Here is an 18,719-nt window from a genome sequence, read left to right as displayed (position 1 = left end):
CTGTGTTTGCCTGCACCTTTAGTGTTGTATTATATCCTTTCTGTGCATCTCCACTGAGAGTCAGAGAGCAGAGTTCCTCCGTGTTTTTTGTTGCTATCAAGGTGCTCCATGAGATATTCATTGCTAATTTATCATTCTTACATGCTAACAGGGAGGGGGGGGAAAACAAACAGAGGAATACTAGTGTATACCTTGCAGGCATGCTTTCTTTCTTTCTTCTAAACGTGATTCTCAGCTAAACTCAATGGAATTTCTTGTGTCAATAATAAGTAAACAATGATTTTCTGATCTTTTGTTTCCTGATCATATCAAGTTTGTCAGCTTGTTTGCCTGCTTCTTATACTGCCTTTTCGTTTTTTACCCTGTACAGCCTCCCGCCCAGTGGAAAACAACCTTTGCAGGGGCCCAATCCCAAACAGATCCCAGCGCTGCCAGATCCCCTGTCCCATTGACTGTGAGGTATCACCCTGGGGTGCCTGGGGGCCATGCATCTTTGAAAACTGTGATGATCAGACCGGAAAGAAAGGTAAATCGATGATACAGATGCATCACTTTAAAGGCTGCATTTGTCACATTTTGTGCAAGATTTTGATTGATGTGGGAAAAAGCTGCATTTTTAGCCCTTTAAAAGGGATGTTTTTTTTTTTTTTTTACATTCGTATAAGCAGTATGTCTGTCATTCATTATGTAATTCAATAAGGTTATTCTTGGCTAGGTTATCAAGCAAACCTGGCCAAGAGGCAAGCCAATACAGTAGAGTTCACAATGAGGTGGAATACCACAAACAGTTTTATAAAAATTTGTTTGCAAGATGTAATAAATTCTTCAGCTAAAAATTCCTTTAGAAAGAGAAAATACAAATCTGCATATTTTTTAACTTTGAATATAGTCTTTTTTTTTTTAGTGGCTTTTACTTTTGAACTTCAGGGAAAACCAGGAAAAAATAGTTTCTAAATGTCTCCAGAGACACTGACCATCTAAATCACTGGGAATCGCAGTGCTGCTACATTTCCATCTTTTTATTTTTCCTTTTTTTTTATCAATAAAATACCTCTGAATTCATTAGAACATGTGCATTGTTAGATATGTGAAAAAAATTCAAGCTCACACTGTAGTAAACTAAATATTAATATGACAGCTGACAAAATAACAGGTGAGCAAAGGATCACTTAATAAGACTCTACAGAGGTCTAAAACCCAAACAAGAATATTGGAGTATTTAGACAACCTAAAAGAACATATTATTTTGCTTTTATTTGTCACTAATCAGATTACTCTAAGTATGGAGACTAAAATACCTGACTATTCTAAACCTGAATGTTTTATTAAGTCAGGTCAAATAGGAAAGGAGTTAGAGGGAAGCGGGCTGCCATTCGGCTTGCGTTTGACTGGAAAGGGTAATTTTGAATGGCTGCTCCTGTAAACTGGTGTAAAACATGTAACAGTAACGTACAATAGCATACTGTCAATTAACAGCAGAGAAGATATTGTGAGAATTTAAAGAAATACACTTTCCAAACTGGGATGTTTTCGATCCACATTTTACTGATTAAAAAAATGTCTTCCATACATTTTATTTCAATTAAATAATTATCTTACCTTTTATTCCCTTTGAGGGTCTAACAGGTCTTCATCTTTGGAATATTTTTTATCAATACTTGTACAGTTCACCACATATCCTCTTGAGTTGTAATGTCGAAATGCATGTAGAAGACTTTTATTTCTGTGTACAGAAAAAGATCCAAGGAAAGCATGTTTGATTATTTCCTTATTCTGTCTTAATTTAAAGGAACATTAACTCTATTAGCACTATGAAGCTTTGTTTATCAGTGTTTTTCTTTTTCCTCTTATGTATAATGTCTTTTTGATTTCTCTCATCAATCTGTTTGCGACTACAGTTGAATTTGGTTGATCTACTAAATTAGGTACATTTACAGGTTTTAATGTGCATTGTCTTATTTTAAATAACAGAAATAAAAAGAAAACCTAACAATTCCTCAGTTTCATTAAAATGTACTTTAACCCTTTAGCGTTCTGCTCAACAAATTGGTAGAGCACATTTTGAGGCTTTATATCTAACTCAGGCATACACTGAAATTGATATACCTTATTGAGTCTTTTCTACCAATTGGTTTAGACTTGTAATACACATAAACTCCACTAGAATGCACTGTGTCAGTGAAATTTTGACTTTTTGAAGAACTGTCCACACAGGAAGTTAGCAGTGGGATGACCATGCTAAGAAAAGACAGCTCTTTTTGTCAAATATTTGAAAGGTAGGCATACTTTTTCAACATGAAACAATGTCAGAGGCTTTACTAAACATTCTAAAGTAATATTATGATGAAAAGTTAATCTTATAAGGGTTAAATAATTTTCTAAAAACACATGTTACCAAATGGTTGATTTGTCCATTTATAATGAAGGCATAGGCACAATACTAATGTAGTTGGAAAATACTTTCTTTTGTAAGGTTCAGTGATTGGATCACTTATACATGCATTTTCTTAGTTGTTATATCCCTTATTGACTTATTCTAATGCTAACATATTACAACCACTTCATTGATTCATGGATTTACATCTTTTATATTTGTATATACATTTTCCTTTTTTATCGAAAATTCTAGATGGACAGCAAAACCTTTTATGCTTCAAGGACACACAATTCCCAGGCTCTGATACCAGAACACCCTCAAGATTCTGATGCTGATCTGAGTGATGATGATGATGACCAAATAGAAGATCCTGACTATCATCCCACACAAGAGGAAGATGAAACTTCTTTTGAGTCCATGTGTGAAGAGGAGGAAGATGAGGAGACTCCAAACACAAGCTCTTCCTCTAAACCACCACCCCGCAAGAAAAGACGTAAAGGAAAAAACACTCTCAAAAGAATATCAGTAAGAGAACTGGACGAAACTCTTGAGCAAAGTACACCTCCAAACCAAAAGAAACCCACTCGAAAAATCTGGAAATATGAAGACATTGATAAAATCAATGTTCCTGCTTCTGTATTTGAAGCTCCTGAATGTGTGAAAACACCCTTGCAGTATTTCAAGTCACTTTTTACAGATGAGATGATTCAACATATTGCTAACCACACCAACCTTTACTCTGCCCAAGAATTGGGGGATCCAATCAACTGCAGTCCTGAGGAGATAGAAATTTTCCTTGCAATGCTACTCGTCATGGGTGTTTTTAGTTTCCCTGCCATGGAGGATTATTGGCATCATGATTCTCGTTACAACCTGATAGCTGACATCATGCCAAGGAAAAGATTCAAGCTACTACGTCGCTTCATTCATTTCAATGACAATTACCAGTTCAACAACAGCACAGACCGCTTTTACAAAATACGCCCTCTTTTTGAAATGCTTCGAAAGCAATGTCTTCTGATTCCATCTTCTCACAAACATAGTGTGGATGAGGTTATGGTTGCATATAAAGGCACGAGAGCCGGTACACTCCGCCAATATATTGCCAACAAACCAGACAAGTGGGGCTTTAAACTGTTCTGCCGTGCAAGTTCCTCTGGCATCATTCATGACTTATTGCTTTACCAAGGTGCCTCAACATTCTTCAATGTTCCCCTTTGTGAGGAGGAACAAAAGCTACCTCTTGGATCCAAAGTGGTAATGACATTATGCAAGACCATAACAGAGCCCCACCTCTCAGTTGTCTTCTGTGACAACTACTTCACAAGCTTTGACTTGATACAAAACCTCCATGCAAATCTGGGGGTCAAATGCATTGGCACTGTCAGATCAAACCGAATGGGTGAAGCTTCACTGATGTCAGACAAAGAACTGATGAAAAAAGGTCGTGGGGCCTTTGACTTTAGGTCTTCTGAAGGAGTGCTTGCTGTGAAATGGTTTGACAACAAATGTGTTAACATTCTAAGCAATGCATGTGGGATCATGCCTATTGGAAGTGTTAAACGATGGAGTAAAGACACCCGCACAAAGATTGATGTGCCATGCCCATCAGTTATTCCTGCCTACAATCAACACATGGGAGGCATCGATCTCTCAGACATGCTGGTACACATGTACAAGACCCCAGCAAAATCAAGGCGATGGTATTTTCCACTGTTTGGCTACATTCTTGATCTGTGCATCTCAAATGCCTGGCTCATTCATAAGAGGGATTGTGCCCTACTGAATGAGAAGCCTCTATGCCTCAAAAGGTTTCGTCTGGCAGTTGCTCATAGTTTGATGCAGGTCAACAAGCCAGCACAGAAGGTTGGAAGACCACCATCTTCTTCTCCACCACAAATGTTGCATCAGAAGAAACGTTACACCCCAAGACCTACTCAGCCCCAGCCAGATGTGCGTTATGACAACTTTGGACACTTGCCACTTCACTGTGACAAACGAGGCCGGTGTAACCTCTGTCCAAAAGGAGTGTCAAGGTGGAAGTGTCAGAAGTGCAACGTTTTCTTGTGCCTGAATGCCCACCAGCAGTGCTTTGTTGCATATCACCAGAAATAAGGTTGATCCGATACATCAAAACTGCAGTTGCAGTTGGTTCTAATGCATTACAACTCTTTTTGCCTGTTTTTCCTACTCTGTTACTAGATTAAAGAAGAGTTTTAATAATTTTTTGTTATGAGTAATTGTATGCAAAGTTTTACCATAAACGGAATTCTCAACCGTTTGGTAGAGGCTTGTGATTTAAAAACTATGGGGGTGTTTGCAAAAAGAAGTTATGCACTTTGTTATTGATGTTCTAAAGGAATAAAAAATACAAAGAAAAAATTTTTTCATTGCAGTTTTCTTGGTGCGGACCTTAAAGGGTTAAAGTCTATGAGAATTTAAAAAATGTATTTTAAAAAGTCTGTATGCCAACTAAAACGAATTCTAGAATGACAGAGTTTATGAATTTTATCTAACTGCAGGTTTCAAACTGAGGAAACGGCAGATTACCAACGAACCAACAGGGGGCCCGGGAAGCTGCCCTCACCTAGTGGAGGCCATGCCATGTGATGAACCCAGTTGTTACAAGTGGCAGCTGGTCAGCCTGGATAAGTGTGTTCCTGATGATGGGAAGCAGTGTGGCCCGGGAACTCAGCTGCCACAAGTGCAATGCATCAACAGCAATGGTGAGGGGAGACAATTTAATCTCATTGTCCAGGCAGATGATGCGGTTTTTGCAGAATGATGAGATGCTGAGCAGATGGCAATGATGCTTTATTACGCTGTGTGTTCAAAATGGTGGGTCATTTTTTCAAATTAAGCACATCAATTCTCAGAGGCAGCATCTCATGATTGACAGTCATCAAGCAAACGAGCGGTAAATTATTCCTCCCTGTTCTGTCGTTCCTTTTTGATTCACCTTCATTTGGCAAAAAATATGATGCACTGATCATACAAGAAAAACACATTTTTCAAGGTCACTTATCTGCTGCCCCTCTAGCTTTTGCTGTGCACATTTTCATTACACAACTCCCTGTGCGGGAGTAATATCCACACTCCCCTCTCCTCAGTACCTCCTTCCTCGCTCTCTTTTAAACCTCTCCTGCTTTTACGCTTGCTTGATTCAGCTTCTCCACCCGTCTCCCTGCTGTCGGTCTCATTACAGTCTTCCTCGCTGCACGCACAATTAAACCTCACTCTCAGTATATCAAATCAGTCCTCGGAAACTCTGGGAGTTGGAGTAACTTCCGTTTTTGCTCCTTTACATTGTTGATGTGGCTCTTTATTACTCCTTGTCTTTTAATGGTGGAAGAATAAATCTAGAGATTTAAATGACATGTCTTTGTTAGATATATTTTTAAAAATGGAAGAGAAAAAAAGTTCAGGATTGCATTTAATGATGAAACAATATGAAGATTTAGCATCAGTACTAGAACTACTGTTTAAAACTATGTCTACTGTTTCCCAACAATTAGATAAACATATGGGAAACTTCTGCCATTTATTAGATGCTACGGACACATTTAATTCTACGGCTTAAACGCACACATCAGGCTGCATTCAGAGTTGTATTTTAATGAGTGTAGAGAATAGAGTGAGCTGCTTTATTAACTATGTTAAGTGGAGTGCAGATTACTGTACATTATCCCTTAGACTCTTATTTTGAAGTTTGGGCTTCAGTTCATGCTGTGTTAAAATTGCTGAGAAGTTAGATGCTATTCGAAAAGCTTAAGGCCTAAAAGACTCCAAATATTTTGGTTCTCTTAATGAGTTTAAGTCTTCTGTTCAATTACCTCCTCACCAGGGAATTGTACCTACAGTATGTGTGCAGAGTACAGATACAATTTGTAGAACCATTACACTCATCCCCACACATTACTCAAATAAAAAGCTACACCAAATATTTCCGGCTAAACAACTAAAGGCTTAAATAGAGATATGTTTTTTTGAACACTTTGTTCGTTTTTTATTTCAGTGATTCTTCCTCCATACAGTACAGTAGGAGGGAAACTGGGGAAACCTAAAGGTAAAAGTGTGAATCCACTTAAGGGGGAAAAACAGGTAAAGCTTCTGGCCCATACTGTCACCATTAGTGTATAACTGAGAATGTTCTTCAATGATGCTCATAGAGGATATGAAGTTAGTCTTTGTTATCATGACAGCTGAGAAATTTGTTCCATTTAAACAGATGGGCACGAGAGCAGATCTAACTAAAATAAACTTTTTTTCTCAAATTAAAACATTAAATTAAGACATAATTTATTTTAAAGTGTAAAAATTAAGACCATAATGTTATTTTTATTACAGATATACTCATTAAACTGCTGCCTTTTAGGTTACCTTCAAACCTCAACTAGTTCCAGACCATAAATGTTAGTGATGTTGTCTAACGCAGTTGCCTATAAATCTTAAACTATTCATGCATAAACTGTTGACATTCAGTAACATTCTACCTGCAGAAACCCGTTTTGTCTTTTCTCCCTCTCATTCTGCTGATTGATCTTCCTCGCATTCAGTCCCTTATCTGATGAGAATTGATTTGTTCTCTTTGGATTTTCGATCTGCTTTTCGCCTCAGCGGGTTTTCACTGCTACGTCGGCTGTATTTTTAAATTTTTTTTCTCTCTGAGTGTGTACCGGTCATAAAAACAAAAGGCCACCCAGCCGGGCCCTGGACAGCAGGAGAAGGTCGATACAAATGTTATTGAAACTGGCTATTGATATTCCCAAAGCTGACTGCATGGCCACTTAGGCGGAGAGCTGTTTCTTCTCTGCATACAGACGGTTGAGGTTTTTCTTCTGGTGGTGGGGGGTTCAGTTCATTCATGTCTTTGTTGGAGCCTGTGAAATGCTCAGGTCCCTTGTCTTTTCGGATTTTCATGCTTTTCCATTTCAGTCATGAGAGTTCACAGCATCTCACTCAAAGTGACATCTCAATATGAAGTCAACTGCAGTGAGATTTTTGAAGCTTTTCTTTGGTTTGGAATTTCAATTTAGTAATTTAAAGGTTTGTATTATTTTCCAGGGTGCATGTATTGCTTAACCGCTTGATTTGTGGAGTGCATCAAGCAGCTCAGACAGATATGTGGTTTCATATAATCCACTTATAGTAGCTACTTCAAGCTCATTAATAATACATGAACAGTTGCAATGAAACATGGGAATCCAATGTGAAGTTGCGCTTTTCAACTGAAGTGTTCCATTTTATGGAGATTTCTTGGAGCTAAGGTCCATCATGATGAATATTTTACAAAGAATTTGTGCTGAAATATCGAGAAGTCAAAGTGAAAAAGTGTTTTTACTTTATTAATAGATTTATGTTAAAACAAAATTGCAGCTTTAGTCAGCCTACAATATTTCAGATAAGGCTGCTCTTCCAGATATTTTCCGTGTTTAATTTCAATGCTTAAGTCTTTTTTTTTTTTACATAATTTTTATTAGCCAAAAATGTCTTCTGTGCGTAATACATCTGCAGCAAAAGAAGGAATCTTAGCAGACAATTGAAGCTTAGCACTCGGATAAAAAAAAAAAAAACTTAGACAAGGACTCATGAGTTATTATGGTAGAAATAATGAGTAGGAAGGATGACTTCATTTCTCTTCTTCTCATACACTTCGTACACACTTTTTCTCATGCAACCTTGGCCATTTTCAAAGAACTGGTTGAAACTGTAGCACATCACAAATATATGCCTAAAAGTGCGCATGCACAGAAAAAGATAGCTACCTTTGGGGACTAGCACTTTGGACGACCTTACATAAACATATCACCAATTTCATTGACAATTAGGAGGATCACTCATTTTGTTGATCCACCCGGAAAAAAAAAACTCCTCCACTATACCTTTGAGCTGAGTGCTAATTATTCAACAATAATGCGATGCCTGACAAACATTTAATTCATGGGAGAGTTCAGGCCAAAACTCCTTCGCAGTAATGCTCAAGTCTCTGGGTAAATTATCCGATGGACTGAAAGGGAAGAAGTGGAACCTTCTGAAAAGGCCTTAAAAACAGAGTATCTTAGTTAACAAACATCACCCTGACTGGATAACATGCTGTGTCTGGGACTTATTCAGGGCCTGAGAGACTGGTTGTTATTGATAAACTATGAACACTGCTCTCTACTATAAAAAAAAATGTGTAGAAATCAGTTTTTGACCTAGAGTTTCAGCACCCTTATCATGTAACAGTAAAATGATCCATAGAGTACCAGTGAGTTCATAGGACACTTTTATTGGGTCAAAGTTAGGGCCATATTGGATTTTGGTTGTTTTTTTGTTTTTTTCCCTGATAAGGTAAGAAACTTATCTTGCCCCGGATCTGGAGAAACGTTTGACTGAAGACACTCTGCTGATGTTTTAAAGTCTTCTGAAGAACATGCTCACAGTTGCCCATAATGATCTTCATTTTATAAAGAATTCTTCTTTGTAAAATCATGTGGAATTCAATTTCATGGGGGCTGGTATCCTGCAACTTTTGGATTAATTCTTTCTCCAACACACATGATTCAAATGGCTGAGTTACCTCTGTGGTATGCAGTCAGTTCCTTTACCTGATTCAGGTGTGTTGAATCTTGCAGGAAATTGGGCCTCAGGAACTGCCTACCCCTGTTCTAGATGATCAGACTCTCCAAAACAGCCGCATAGTATTAACGTTATAATGCATCTTCCTGCAAACACTGAAGGACCTAAGCTTCCTTAAGAAGAACAGCACCTGCTTTAAGGTGGCTTCACAGAGTCTCCAGTCAATCGTTCAATGAGAAGATAACCAAAGTTATATACGGAGTTTAATTACTCTAATAGTGACACACTCGATAACTATATTTGAACAATCTCCAAAGATCATCCCCTTCTTTACAAATCCACCCTATGGATTTCTTTTTCTTTCACTCTTTCATATAGAAAGAGATCAGACCAACTCAGATCCTGCATACCAGATGCTGCTTTATATATTCAAGGGATTACATTTATTATAAATTCTTCAAAAATGCCCCATGAATAATTTCTTGCAAATCTTACATCTGTTCTTAAATGATTATCTGTCTCAACCAGTCAAGTTGGAGATAAATGCTTTTTAAGTCAGCTAAGTAGTTGTAAGCTGTGTGTTCATGTGGAGATCAGGCCTACCCTGAAAGCTGTATTGAATGAACAACGGGAGATTAAGACAGAAAAACGGGAGCATCCACTAGTTGTTTTTTGTTGTACAGTACCGATAACTGAATTCCTAATGTTACCTGCATTTTAAAATGTACATCAAATAAACATTAAACCAAAACAAAAGAAACATGCATAATACCTTTGTATTAATGTAAATTACAGGGTTGAGCCTAAGTGGTTAAAATAAGTGATGAAGCTGACTTGACTAAATTCTGCTTCATTTTCTTTAGTACATGTCAAACAGGCAATGTAGGGCTTTTGATCCCGCATTTCATTTTGTACTTTAAATTCTTTTGGCTCATAAATCTTCCCAGTTAGAATATTGCAAAGCTCTATCATTGGAAAAACTTCCTCCACTATAGTGATAAACCACTAATGAGTTCATCATGTGTCCTCATAGCTTTTGGGTTTTACTGTGACTATAGGTTCTGTTTCGTCTCTGTCCTTAACACTGGCTCAGTGCTCATCTCCTTACTGTAGCTTCTCTTCTATATATGAAGCTACTATAGGAGCTACTACTGCACCTAACCTTATAATTTCCTCTCATTGTTGGATTCAGATGTCTTTAGAAAGAACTTGACTAATATGCCTAATATTAGACTTTATTCAGTAGAGAAGAAATCCAACTAAATCATTATATGTTTAGATTCGACTCATCAGTACAGGAAGGTTTAAGGATTACACAGTAACTGCAATTTGATGAGGTCCCATCCCTATAAAGCAGGTATATACCATTATCTATTATCCTGCTTGACAGTTTTTGAAATGATTTGCTGTTTTCTTTTTTTTTTTTTGTATTTTCTCCAAAAATAGATAACATTGTTAAAATCCTTTGGTGTTTGGAGTTTGAGTTTTCTTCTGTTCATTATTTCCCTGTTGTTGCCGTTTTTGTTCATTCCCTTGATGAATGCGTTTCCTAGTTCATTCTTGGCTTCTCTCTATATTTAACTTAGTCTTCAATATATTCTCTGTGTTCTGTATGTTTTAATTTATCAAAGATACTAATTAAACCTACAACTTAAAAAAAAATTGTATCTTTTCAAAATACTAGACATCTCTACAAGGTGTGTGGTTAGTATGGAGGCTACTTTGCAAACTGAATTCTTGGTACAATATTGTTTTAGGAGAAAAGACAAGCAAGCAGTACTTATTTGACCCTTTTTTCTGATTTCCTTTTTTAATTGTTTCTATTTGCTGTGCTTGCTGAACCCTGCAGGGTCTAAGTTTGAACTCTTGAGATTGGTTTTTATAATTTTGTCAGATTATTGCTTGGCCAGACCTTGATACATTTGTTGGATGGCCACTTATGGAAAGAACAGCAAATGTCTTCAATAATTTCTACATAAGAATAAAAATGTTCACCTATTTAGGTCTTAAACTGACTAAAAACCCTGTGCATAAATTTAAGGTAGAAACACTCAAAACTAATATTGGAAAACTTTACCCCTATATATGATTGGTTGGGTAAATACATTTTAAATAGTTTGCCTACCCAGATTCTTACACCTTTCTTAAAATATGCCCATGGATTTTCCTAAATATAGATTTTATTTAAGAAGTTTAATTCTATATCCACTGAGTGAGGTTACTAAACACAGAGAATATCTAAACCTTTAACTACATAACCTTACCAAAAAGCGATGTTGGGATCTGCATGTTTTTAAAAATTATTATTGGGCTGCTAACTCCGGGGCTCTTATCTGCTGGATATGCAGATTGTTTACTGCTAGAGCTAGAACTGTCTGCTGTTAAAACATCCTCACTCACGGCTCTTTTGTTTTTTGTCTCTCAATGGCTAAACGCCTCAATGGTTATTGTTTCCCAACAAAATCTCATTATAAGAAACACCTTCCAAAACTTAAATTAGATTAAAGTGGCTTGATGGGCTCCCAAAACTTTTCTTACATGCACACCTACTGTATGCCAGAATCATTCATTTGTTCACCTATTTAGGTCTTAAACTGACTAAAAACCCTGTGCATAAATTTAAGGTAGAAACACTCAAAACTAATATTGGAAAACTTTACCCCTATATATGATTGGTTGGGTAAATACATTTTCCTAAATATAGATTTTATTTAAGAAGCTTAATTCTATATCCACTGAGTGAGGTTACTAAACACAGAGAATATCTAAACCTTTAACTACATAACCTTACCAAAAAGCGATGTTGGGATCTGCATGTTTTTAAAAATTATTATTGGGCTGCTAACTCCGGGGCTCTTATCTGCTGGATATACAGATTGTTTACTGCTAGAGCTAGAACTGTCTGCTGTTAAAACATCCTCACTCACGGCTCTTTTGTTTTTTGTCTCTCAATGGCTAAACGCCTCAATGGTTATTGTTTCCCAACAAAATCTCATTATAAGAAACACCTTCCAAAACTTAAATTAGATTAAAGTGGCTTGATGGGCTCCCAAAACTTTTCTTACATGCACACCTACTGTATGCCAGAATCATTCATTTTTGTTTGAATGGTCAGACGGGGTGTGTGCACTCCAGAAAGAGACGCATATTGGCACATTTATTTACCTTTATAGTCATGGCCAATCTACATCATTTGCACGGTAAATTTAACCTCCAAAATTCTAAGTTACTTATCTACAACTCAAACATTGTGTAAAAAAAAAAAAAAAAAACACTGTAAAACCTAATCCAATAGGGGTGCTAGACCTGTAACTTTCAGGTTTTGGTACCCCTGAAAGCAACTTGCAACACTGCACTGATGCAAAGCCAGTTTCCCTTTTTGTTTTTGAAACTCAGAGGGAAATATTGGGCCTGTAGATTGAGAAGCCATGGACCTGCTTTGGAAAGACAAGGCCAGGTTCAACCCTTTAGATTCAAGCCTACATCAGATAAGTAATCATATCTGTTTTGTTGGGTTAAATAAACTTTTAGCTTAGTTCACTCTAGTGCCCAAGAGGAACTCAGACTCCCATAAAGCATCGTTCTAGGTCACATGACCGATTCAGAGATGGCTTTGAGCTTCTCAATTTACATAGCTCGTACTGCAGTCTCTTTTACCATACTTTTATTTTTTTATCTCCATCCCCTCATGTATATCCATAGTCTTCCATTTGTGTTTTGCTTTGCTACTGGGACATATATAATTCCCTACTCAGGTACAACAAAGGTTTTCTGTATTATTTTCTAAAATTGATCAATTAGTTAAACATGGTGTCTCTTTACCGTCTTCTTCGCTTATTATACATTCTAGTTTCTTCTCATACCTGCTGAAAGATCATACTTCCTGAAATATTCAAGCTCTTATGGAAAAACAACACGTCTTCACTTCATTTCAGCTGTGCGCTTCACATGTGGCCATCAATTAAAGGACAGAGCTGTTCATGTTCTTAGCTGCTTCAACAGTCTAAGATCTGATACATTAATTAATGTGAAAGCGTCATTTTAGAAGAAAATTATTTAAGCTCTAGATGTGCTTTCATCTGCCAACATGTTATATATTTTGCGTGAAATTGACTAGATAACTTTTGTAAAATCAGAGAACAAGTTACGTTCATGATATGGGCCCAATTTTGATGATTTGGAAACACATGGGCATACTGTAAGAATGATCCTTTTCTAAATTAACACCTTTAGCATAATTTTTTTAATGATTTTATAAAACACAAACAACTGTACCTTTCTGTGGTATTTTAAGAATATACCTATTCATGGCCAGACATAATGGCCTACTTTTCCTTTGTTTTCATTCATTTTAACACATTTTAAAATGCGACTCCTCACTTTAAATATAAATTGCTGCTTAAGTTACAGTTTAGAATCCACCTCATTTAACAAAGATATAAAGGTGCCGCATTTGCTTAATTACAAAACATCTTACAGATTTAGGGTTATGTTCGCACATTTAATTTTCCTCTTTTTTTTCTTTTTTTTTGCCTCCAGAATGTGGCTGTTACTAGATCTTACATAAAAAGCCAGATGGTGGCTTGTAAGTTATAAAGTCTACAGGGAAATAAATTGCCTGCTACAGTAAATTAACAGCAAAGCCACCTGTCTTTAAATTAAGCACAAATTAGTTTTTCATCAATTTCTTTCATATTAGGTAAACACACATGGTCTGACTGACAGATTAAAGCTTATTTAGGTAGAAGCACTTTAAATTGGAGGTGAGTATTCTTACTCTAAATATTTCCTGTATTTTCTATAAAATACTAAAGCAGAATCCAGTGGCACTTTATTTTTCAGTATGAAAAATTTTAAATGCATAAATGACCTTGATGGGCTATACAATCATTACCTTTATGACCAGAAAAGGCTTTTCTTAACGCTGGTGGAGAGACTTGCTAACCTTGACCTGAGTTCAAGTTCGTTGCTCGCTGGTAACAAGTTAATGTTCATTCTAACCTCATCCTGCTGATGGGATAAAGAAAAGTAGGCTGATAAACAACTCTGAGCAACATCTTCATATGCCCATTCTTTACTACTTCTTCACAACAAAGCATTTAAGATTACTCTCTACTGCCCCTCATGCATTAGGGAAAAATGTGATGGCCAATGTCCTGTTCAACCCCATGGGGTATCTTATTTTATATCTCTTGCTTTTTAAATTGTGCTAGTCTGAAAGACCAAGTTTCAAATGCTGTCTCTGTGACAAGTGCCCTCTGCTATATGAAAGGCAGTCTTGATAATCCTTCTCTCCATTTTGGAGCAAATTATTCTGAGTTTCTACGGCTAAAGGCTTATAAATAATGCTGACACTAAATCTATAATAATACAAAAAAACCTTTGTACATAAAAAAAAAATCCCTCTGTCATAGCATTGATCTTTCAGTATCAGACAGCTGAACCTTACAGGCACAGATGAACGTGACTAAGCTACTTTGAATAACTTTTTTACATTTTACATGTACAATCAGTACATGACAGTGTTGTTTTTGGGAGCCTTTAGTTCTTAGTCCAGTTTTGCCCTGTCACAGTTAAGTCATTTCTCAGGGCCCTGTCACACCTTGCTCTCCTCAGGAGCAGTGATGATACAACCCACCAAAAAAAAAAAAAAAAAAAAAAAAAAACAGAATAAATAAAAAGAAAAAGAAAAGGAAAGAAAGAGAATTTGCAGTAGTAGCAGATTCAGCGTTATGTCTGCTAGGAAGTTTGTTGGTCGTTGGTATGAAGGCAGGGAGGATCCATCACACTCACCTTCATGCTCACACTATGATGGGGATGCAGTCCAGAGGAGATGTTACTCAGGTTTTGTGTAAGCTGGAAACCACGACTTATGAGTAAGTTATGCTAAAAGTATGTCAACGATTAGATAACTTACCTCTTACTTATGGCCGACGTATAGCATACAGTATGCTGGTATATGTTGGGAAATTTTGAGCATGCATACATTGGTCTAAATCATCAAGGTGTGACAGGGGCTTTACACAAAAGTTTTAGTCAAGTTCTAGTCTGAAAAAAGATACGTTTCCTGTGTAGTCTACACTTTGTATATAAACCTATTATAAAGTAAGTGAATATAAAACAAATATATGTATCATCTTTTTTATTAAATATATCCATGTGAATATATTTATCATCTAACTCATCATCTTTACTTTGTGGGTATTTTGACTAAATACATATTTTATATTATTACTCATGTTAATTCAACTAATAAAATGCCAAAATGTACTATATTACATATTACACTACATATTATATTATGTATTTTTATTAAAACTTGAAGCTACTAGCTAATACAGCAGAAGAAATGTACATTTAATTATGTGATCCTCTCTTCCTCCTCATTCTTTGTCCATGGAGTCCCTACCTCTTTTTACAGCAGTACACCTCTTATTCCCCTTTCATTTTTAACTCGCATGTATCCAAACTTAGCAAATAATCACTCGTATTTCACAAATCACAATGATTATTAAAGTTACTCAAAAACTGCTCTTAAAATAGACACTTCAGGTCACCACTTGAATTGAACCATTGCTACATTGATTATGGCAAAGATCAACCCAGTATAACAAACATGAAAAGATTCACTTATCATAATTACAAGACAGCTACTCACTCAGTTTATTTCCCCCACAGTCTGTCTCTAAAATATATGTGCCTTTATTTTGAATTGATCATATTTAAAGTATATCCGCAGGACCTTTTGTGGTGTCCGGCCACCAAGCCTTTAACATTTAGCTGCTGCCCTATAGGTGATGGAAAGCTGGGCAAAATAAACACAGGATGACAGATTAAAAACATAAAAGGGAAAATGGCATTAATTGTGTTTTTCCAAAGAATCTTTTTCAAAATTATTGTCTAGTCTTGATCTCACTATCATTTTTTAGTTACCCAAGAGTTGTGTTTATTTTATAATTATCTCAGAATTATCACGAAAAAAAGCTTTGTCAATTTAATGTTTTTGGATTGTTGACTAAAACATTGGACTGTCATACCCCTTTCACACTGGCCAGAAAAAATCCGGGAACAATTACCTTTTATTGGCAGTGGGAACAGCTTACAATATATGGAGGTCAACAAACCGCGCATGCCATGTCTGATCTAAAAAGCCGAAAAAAAACACTGTTTACATTCGATAAGCATAGCACAGCACTGGTGAGAGAGATTCAGAAAGATATAAGAGCGAAATAATAATGCACACTGACTACGCTCTGGCTCCTGTCCATGTTGCTCTCCATTATTTACTTCCCTGATTTCAGTTGCACTATCAACATCATCAACGCTTTCGAAGGGAAAGTGCCTTAGGGTATCTTATTAAATGCAGTTTTGGAAGTCTGCATGCCTCTAGCCAATTTGCAAGTAGTTGACCCAAATTACAGGAATGATAAAGGATATATCTGTTCTATTCTTTTGTATTCCACTCCACCATCTCTGGCTCCAACCAATGATGTCTCTATTGACAGCAGCTCTTGCAGACATTTCAATACCTCTCTCATTGTCCAACTCCTGCAGATCATTCAAAGGAGCCATGAGACATAGTTTGTCCCACTACTCTTGAGTTTGCCCTTAGGTGTTTGGGAATATCTCAGTTGGAAACATCTAGGAAACCTTCACTGGATGCTCATCAAAGTTTGTGAGAGTTGAAACGTCTAGGGTAAATTCCAAGCTTTGCCTGTACATTCAGCTCCTTGTTGGTGTGAATTTGTGTGATCTTAGTATCTGTAAAAAAAAAATCCTTAAAAAAAAAAAAACTCTGACCAGAAAGTCTTTTATTTAGGGTTGTATTTTAAGCCCAAACCTGAGAGAAGAGTTTCATGTTTATCTAAATTTCTGTTGGACTTACAATTACAGTAACCTTACAATAAAAGCTGTAAACTTCCCAACCTTGACCCTCTTGTTTTTATTCAGGTGAGCCTGTGGATAGGAGTCTCTGCTCATCCTCTGCAACTTTGGAGCCCATCTCCTGTGAGGTCCCTTGCGCAAGAGACTGTGTGCTCAGCGACTGGACACCCTGGTCAACCTGTTCTCAGACATGCTCAAGTAAAACCGTGGAGGGCAAACAAATGAGGACCCGCTCCATTCTGGCATACAACGCCGGGGAAGGTCAGTTTGCACTTGCCTGCCACACTGTTGTTATTGACTGTTGTTATTGAGAAGACATGCAGATAAAGTCATTTATAAGTTGTCCTTTGCTGTCAGTCTCCAAGAATCTGATTTTACACTTGTCTGCCTGTGCATCTGTCCTTATCTACCACATTCTGCTTATTTGTCATGATAATTATTTCTGTCCGTCTGTCTTCTCACCGGACGGACACTTTTTAACTCTCAATCAGATCGATTATCTTCATATGCTTATATTCTCTGGAGTTTAAAGCTGTGCTTTCCTTCTTTTTTGTTGTTGTTTTCTGTGTTTTTATCTGGGTTTGTGTTCTCCTCACAGTCATTGCAATGGTTGTGGCATGGATCACAGTGATGGAGGGTAACAATTCTAATTAAAGAATCCCAGTAGCTATTTTAAACCTCTAGCTATGTGTTTGCATAAAATAGTTGGCTTGTTTGGAGTTCAGAAGAAATGCTGTCGTAGTCCCTTAAGGGAAACGTATAATTGATTCGGAATTAATTCAGCATGTTGCTTTCTAAATCAGACAGGCCTTGTTGGTCTTGTGCAAAATAGCTTGACTGTTGTTCTGCTGCTGTAGTATTAGTTTGTTTGGCCCTTAACTGCTATATTAACATTTGAATTAATTTCCTATCCAGGTCTGTCACGGGTCCCCAAGTTCCCAGAACTTTATGGTAATATTTGATTCTTATTAGGCTAGTTGTAGCATCAGAATGAAAATGCCTTCATAAAACCAGATTTTATTCTGTCTAATAATTTTAAGTAAACATGCTTAAGAAAAAATAAGCCTTTCCTCTCCTCCTCTGCATAGTAGAGTAGATTATCTGATTAGATTTTAGCTCCTGATAGATTTTGTAGCTTTGGAATATTAATGAAGGAAAAGAATTTGTTGAAACTGCAGGAACCACTCAAGTTTAAGACGCAGGGATCATTTTAATATGCAGCCGCCCATGTTTGCACAGGACTCTGTCTTATTTAGAGCATTAATTAGCAAATTAATGACCTAATTAGCATAACTGCCTATTCAGTGGTGATTATAGAGGGACTTTGGAAAGCCCAACATGGGTCTCACTGTTTGACACCTATCAGTTTGAATGATGTTCAAGATTCATGTTAAGCTATTTGTGAATGAGCTACAAAATATAATTTATCTTGGAAATTATTGCAATTTAAAATAAATAGAGGAAAAAGAAAAAGCTGTTCTTTGACCAAAACTACGAAACATAAGAGAGACACCTTTTTTATGTTTAATACTGAGGGTTTAGCAGTCTGGAATAGTGTGGATATATATATTTTTTTATTATTTTACTTGTTGTTGAGGTTTTGGAAAGCAGAGATTATTATTATATATATATTTTCAAACTTTTTGTTTTTTAAATATTTGTTCTGAATTGATGCTTTTTATACTATTGAGGTAAAGTTGTTAATTAACCGTCCTTCCTTCCATCCATCCATTCACTTATTTCTGTCTGTCCCTCCATCAGGGAAGATAACAGTCTATTATTTTCTAATATTTTTCTGTCATTCAGTCCTGCTGTATAGTTTCAGTTTTTCCAGGTTGTATTTTTAAAAGTCAGAATTTAGACATACCTATTCTAACTTTATTGTTATGATGAATAT

General features: G+C 36.5%; 1 protein-coding gene across 8 annotated transcripts in view; it reads left to right on the top strand.

Moving 5' to 3' along the window:
• The window catches only part of LOC119779786 (thrombospondin type-1 domain-containing protein 7A), a 242,010-nt gene that overhangs the window by 126,453 nt on the left and 96,838 nt on the right, over positions 1–18,719 (top strand). For 4 of the 8 annotated variants that reach the window (XR_005280288.1, XR_005280289.1, XM_038279571.1 and 1 more), the window contains 5 exons: positions 371–526; positions 4,900–5,103; positions 16,889–17,083; positions 17,421–17,459; positions 17,738–17,773. Coding sequence is in view for 4 of the 8 variants with exons in the window: in XM_038279571.1 (XP_038135499.1) it covers positions 371–526; positions 4,900–5,103; positions 16,889–17,083; positions 17,421–17,459; positions 17,738–17,773 (630 nt within the window). In the remaining 4 variants the exon portion in view is untranslated. The remainder of the gene's footprint in view (positions 1–370; positions 527–4,899; positions 5,104–16,888; positions 17,084–17,420; positions 17,460–17,737; positions 17,774–18,719) is intronic. The other 4 variants (XR_005280290.1, XR_005280291.1, XM_038279573.1 and 1 more) reach the window with 1 other exon arrangement.

Source organism: Cyprinodon tularosa, unplaced genomic scaffold (genome assembly GCF_016077235.1).
Source record: "Cyprinodon tularosa strain WSP-4 unplaced genomic scaffold, ASM1607723v1 ctg151, whole genome shotgun sequence".
Taxonomy (NCBI): Eukaryota; Metazoa; Chordata; class Actinopteri; order Cyprinodontiformes; family Cyprinodontidae; genus Cyprinodon; species Cyprinodon tularosa.
The sequence above is the reverse complement of the archived record's forward strand: the minus strand, read 5'-3'. Positions and strand labels throughout refer to the sequence as shown.